Below are 6,025 nucleotides of genomic sequence, written 5' to 3'. Positions count from 1 at the left end.
AATTGACATTCTAACTTATATCCTCCATAAAATAATGGATTGCTAACTAATAAAAATTTATTTTTAGCATAAAGATCATGAAAAATTAAGCGATCAAAATTAATTTTTCCTGCCAAATTGAATTTTCAGATTCTATTCATTAAGATCATGGATAGTTTATTTTTTATTTTAAAGAAAAGATCATGGATAGTTAAGCGAATAAAACTATTCGTTTTAGTCTATTTGCATATTGGCTTATGTCCATAAGATCATGGATAATTAAACCATCAAACTTCATTATTTTTTTCGTTTACTTACATTTTAGTTTATCTCCATAAGGAAAATGGAAGATTAACTATTTTTTAGCTGATATATTTAACATTTAATATTCTTTTTTAAAATAATTTTTGATTCTTTTCCGTATTTTGCAAGTCAAAAGTGTTGTAAACACCTTCTAACTTACCGGAGGATATTAGAGATGTAAAAATTAATTATATTAAACAGGAGTCAATTGTTCTAATTGACTATACAAGCCCCAATGGTACTCCTTAATGTAATTAGATTTTCCATTCAATCATTACACTTTTCTATATTTTCTATACTTTTCTAGATCAATCAAGAATTGAAATAGGGGGCTACCTTAAAATTTATGTCTTTTAAGACTTTGGATTGAGATAATCCCTCCGTCCTTTAATGTAGTCATTCATTACCTTTTTCATATTTTTTTAAGAAGTGTTGTCAGTGTAATTAATGTGTCTGTTTTGTGTGTTAGTATTTTCAAATTGTCTTTTGTTTGTATGTGTATTAAATTTGACTTTTCATATTTCAAGATAAGTCAATTAATTATGGGTATGTTTAAGGGAAAAAAATAATAAATGCATTTAGTAATTTGAAAGAGAGTGTACATTTAAAGACAAAAATAAAGTCAAATGGGAGCTTAGATATAGGGACAGAGGGAGTATATATTGTGCTGATCTCTTAGAGACTCCGATAATTAGTCTAGCCCTATTGTTGCTCCTAATACTTAATGAACTCTAATAGAGATTTTAAATAGAATCAGAGCGATTAATATGTAATTTCACATGCTAGTTCTCTTTATGTTTATAGTTTCTCGATTAATTAAAGTATTAAGCATGTGAAGAAGTCAAGTAACATTTGAAAAGCTTCGTGTACGGTACCACCTCGAATCCATATTAGATCAACTGTCCTACTCGAAAAAGATGCATATATTCTAATGTAGCTTAAATTTAGATGTCACCAAGTCGAAATTCAAAAGGCAATTGCCAAGATGATGTTTCCTAGTAGTTTACATAACAAGGGAAAATCTATGAAGTAGACATATCAACTTTTTACATAATAATAGCTAATGACTAAGCTTTTTTTAAAGAGAAACAAAATTCAAGATTGTATATAATTTTCCAAAGGAAGAAAAATTCAATGTTAAAGTTAGCGCTACACTTTACCCCACTACTACTGATAGTGTCTGTCTTCCTAACATATTGACAGTGTCTTTTGTCTTTCCCTAATCCAATGTTAAAGCTAGTACTACACTTTACACTATTATTTTCTAAATCTGCATTGCCTCTCTGCATCATAGCCACAAATTCATTGTAGTCTATTTGTCCATCCTGAAAGGATAAAACAATGAACATACCAAAATCATCAAAAGATGTATGAGATTTGAAAAGGCATGATTTAGAATATCAAATATTTCTTTAATATAAAATATTGGAGAAGCAGAACATATTATTAGTTAAAATTACGCTAATGACTATTTTACAGCCTGTACAGGAAAATTGGACTCAGTTTCTCAAGGTTACAATGTCAAACTTTTACCATTGAACTTACACCTCATAAATAGAAGATTCAATTTACTTTTCATTCAATTGTTGGAAAATGGAAACACATAACATAACATAGCATTGTAATATGTATAACTCACATTTATTTTGATAAGCTTCTCCGATCATTTCCTTAAAGTGGACATCTTTCATGCCAAGCTCTTTACAAACTTGTTGAAGCTCGTCTTGAGTGATGTAGCCATTTCCATATTGATCGAAATAAGAGAATGCTCCATCTTTATCATAGCAGAAAATTGCTTTAGACAACTCAAAGTTGCAGAATCAAGAGGCTTGTCTGGAGCAACTTCATCAACCTGAACCCAAGGGTGACCTAAGAAGATTGGAAAATCATCATTCACAATATGGTAATAAAAGTTAATGTTCTGTATAATTAAACAATTAATGCGGTAAGTTTAGTGATTAAAAATCAAGCGGTAAATGTGTAATTTTTTCTCTCTTAAAAACAACTGTAATAGCTGAAGATGCAACAACCATAAACAATAAAAAACACTAGTATAAAGAAAATATGAAAATGTATAATGAATCTATGGATACTTAAAATGTGAAAATAAAGAATATGTTTCAGTAATATCGTAATTTAAAAAAGAAAAAGAAAAAAGAGTGGTGAAACTTACTTAGAGCTTCATGTGCTGTAATTCGTGTTTTAGGATCTCTATCAAGCATCTTCTTAACCAAGTCTTTGGCACTTTCAGAAATACTTGGCCAAGGATCCGAAGAGAAATCAATTTCACCATGTAAAACCTTATCAAATATCTCTTGCTCCAATTCTATTACCAAAGAACAAAATCAAAATCCACTATTTTTATATGAAGCAAAAAAAAAAGGGAATAGAAATGAAACAAAACGTAAAGATCATGAAGATAACTTACCACCATCAAATGGAGGTGCTCCACATAAGAAAAAGTATATGATCACACCCGCACTCCACACATCAGCTTCTGGCCCATAACACTCTCTTATAACCTCAGGTGCCATATAATAAGGACTTCCTACTGCATCACTAAATTTTTCTCCTGCAATAGAAGATTGTTAGTCACAAAGACTATATATTATCATTACAGTACCAATAGTAGGTTTCAAGAAATGGTTAGAGATTGGTATAAATTGGAGAAGGGGATTATTTCCATACCTGGTTTGAAGAAACTAGACAATCCAAAATCAATTGCTTTAAGAGTTGAATCTTCATGTCCATCAACAAAAAGAAAATTTTCAGGCTTAAGATCACAATGCATAACTCCACGTGAGTGACAAGTCTCAACAACACTAACGATAGTTCTTGCAAGTTTAGCGGCCTTTTGTTCGGCGTAGTAACCTCTTTTCACAATCCTATCAAACAACTCACCTCCTTTACATAATTCCATGACAATATAAACAACATCAGAATCTTCATAAACTCCTTTTATACATATCACATTTAGACTCCCAACCAAGTGATGCATTATCTTAATTTCCCTCCTCACATCCTCTACATCATCATCTTCTAACAATTTCACCTTTGGGATTACCTTGCATGCATACGTTTTCCCGGTTGATTTCTCCAAACAAAGTGAAGTAGTTCCAAATTCCCCTTCTCCAAGTTCATCTCCTAACTCATAGTATTCCTTAAAAGAACCATTGTTTGACAACAAAATTGATTCTTCTCGAAGACCTGCACTTTTTGCTGTTACCCTAGATTCAATTGACTTCAAATCTTTGATGTCGACATGCGGTGGACTTTGTTGAACCGTCTGTGAAGCGTTTATGTTTGGTGAAACTGAAATTTGTGTTTGGTAGATTGGATATGACCATGAGCAGCAACACGATGTTGAAAAAATTTCATCGGAGGTATTTCTGAGTCCAACACAGTTGTTTCCCATGTTCACTCGGTGGTTGTTTTTCTAAGAATCAAAGAAACAAAAATCGAGTTTCTAAATTCTGCCGCAACCTCAGTGTTTAGTATACATGAAAAAAGAATAGAGAACAGGGTTTTTAAAGGATGGTGAAAATTAAGGGTTTCTATTGAAGTTAGTTAACAAAGATCGATAATAGAGTAACCGTTTTTTCTGTTATACATAGGATAGAATGTTTCAAAATTTGGAGGAAACGCGTACGAGGAAATCCAACGCCAATAGAGGAATGAGCGACATAGAATGGACGTTCCAGATTTAGTTATTATTATTCCAAGACATTGGTTCGGTTCCTACTAATACTAGTAACTAAGAATACAATTCCGCCCTGGCTCTTGATTTTTCTTTCTTTTCTATCAATCAAATCAAATAAGATATTAGATTGAATAAAAATATGAGCAAATAGTTACTTTAGTCTCTCACTCATATTAAATACAAATAAGTTTTGACTATGCACTTCCGTTATCACTTTAGTCTCTGACGTTAAGTTATTCTACTAAGTGATGATGATGTGGCACAACATGGCATATGAGGTGTCACATGAACTAAAGTGAAAGTAAAAAATGGTCACTTTGATCCCTGAACCAAAAATCAATATCCCTCAATTGAATCTCAAATCCCTAAATCACTAAATCTCAAACCCCTGTCATCTAATTCTCTTTTCGTTCAAAATCAATCATCCATTAAACACCAACTTCATTTTAAATCCTTTACTGTTCTTTCGTCAACTATTACACCACTTAAACTACTAATCTCGCACTTGATTGGGGTTTCAGAAGCAACTTCGTCAGAAATTGAAACAACCAAGGGTAATTTTTCCGCATCCAACAGTTGTGCTAAAAAGTGAAAAATCCCAAGCGTCGTCAGAAACCACAGCATCCCAAATTGCAACATCAATAATCAAGTAGTAAGATAATGAAAGTTCATCTAAGCTCTACTTCATCACTGCATAAACTTACATCAGTTATGTTTTAAAAAAAAAAAAGTACTGCTAATTGGAATATATATCAGAGGTGGCACTGTCTTATGGATGTCTAATGCCTATGAAGATTGTGTACTGAAAAACTCAACTCATTACCAAAGTGATTATTGAAAAAGGCCTTTTCACAAAAGGGGTAATATTTGTGCCAATTGATTACTTGATGTAATCATCTTATTAGAAGGTTAATTTCCTCTTTTATAATATCACTCTTAGCAAAACAACAGTGAAACAATTTAAACTTGCACATGTATATTAAAAAATCATACTGAAAAAAAAAAAAACAATAAATAAAGACTTTATTTGATTCAATGATCCCTCAAATTATTTGAAGTTTTCATTTTGGTCCCACAATTAATAAAACGTACATTTTAGTCCCTCACTTTTTCCTCCATTTGCCAAATAAATCCTCACAGTTAAGTTTAACTCAAATTATGTCTATGGTGGACCAACTTTAAGAGTGGTCCACCATAGATCCTATTAATTATTTTAATTTAAACCCTTTGATCTTTTATTAAATGGAGGACCGTTAAATCACGTAGGTATATTTTATCTTACATTGAACCATCAACACTTAACTTTTTTTCCTTTTCTTCATCTTCCTCCTCTTCTTATTCTTCATCTTGATTGTTATCTTCATACTCAACTTTATTTTAAAAATAAAAAACTAGATCTGATCAACTCTTCAAAGCCAATCACGTAATCCCTTCCACAAACTAAAAAAACCTTCATCTTCATCCCTTCTCCAAATTCTCTCATCATCAACAAACATCAGCAACACAACAATGACAACCCTTTCAATTCGCATAAGAAGAGAGAAGATTCATAAAGATCTGAGGCAAAAGAAGAGAGAAGATGAAGATCTTAAAACCGCACTTTCATTTTAGATCTAGACCACCACAAATTGTTTGTTTCGTGACAAAACACCACCATAAATATACTCTCCTTTATATTCTCTACAAAACCCACAAAGAAAAATCATGATCGGATGAATTTGCTCCGGCGACCACCGCACTGGAAAATGACTCCACCGCGTCGGGAAATGACCCCACCTCCCCTAATTCAAACACTTTCTGAGCACATTTTATTTTTTTTCCTGTTATGCTTCTGCTGTTGTTTAGTTTTGTCATGGTTTTGGGGAGTGCCTAGTGCTTGTTTTGTACCTTGCCATACCTGTTTAGGCCTTTTAATGAAGATTATGTTGTTTAAAAAAAAAAAAAAAAACTCCCAGCGCCAGCTCCAACTGCACATCAGTGTGAGAAAAAATGGGTTCTTTTTATTTTAGCTTTGTTTCTTATATTTTGTTGTCTTGCTTTTAA

General features: G+C 32.2%; 1 protein-coding gene across 2 annotated transcripts; it reads right to left on the bottom strand.

Moving 5' to 3' along the window:
- Positions 1–1,176: 1,176 nt before the first annotated feature.
- Positions 1,177–4,040, bottom strand: LOC25499516 (calcium-dependent protein kinase 2). 2 transcript variants are annotated; one of them, XM_013594799.3, is made up of 5 exons: positions 2,971–4,038; positions 2,711–2,854; positions 2,456–2,608; positions 1,922–2,151; positions 1,177–1,607 (listed from the first exon to the last, which is right to left on the bottom strand). In XM_013594799.3, the coding sequence occupies exons 1-4, from the start codon at positions 3,695–3,697 to the stop codon at positions 1,970–1,972; spliced, it is 1,206 nt and encodes a 401-aa protein (XP_013450253.1). In that variant the 5' UTR covers positions 3,698–4,038; the 3' UTR covers positions 1,177–1,607; positions 1,922–1,969. The 2 variants fall into 2 exon arrangements, with proteins under 2 accessions (XP_013450253.1, XP_039683342.1); XM_039827408.1 differs by lacking the exon at positions 1,177–1,607 and having other exon boundaries at positions 2,001–2,134; positions 2,971–4,040.
- Positions 4,041–6,025: the final 1,985 nt, after the last annotated feature.

This window comes from Medicago truncatula, chromosome 7 (genome assembly GCF_003473485.1).
Source record: "Medicago truncatula cultivar Jemalong A17 chromosome 7, MtrunA17r5.0-ANR, whole genome shotgun sequence".
NCBI lineage: Eukaryota > Viridiplantae > Streptophyta > Magnoliopsida > Fabales > Fabaceae > Medicago > Medicago truncatula.
Note: the sequence above shows the minus strand (reverse complement) of the source record. Positions and strands in the feature narration are given on the sequence as shown.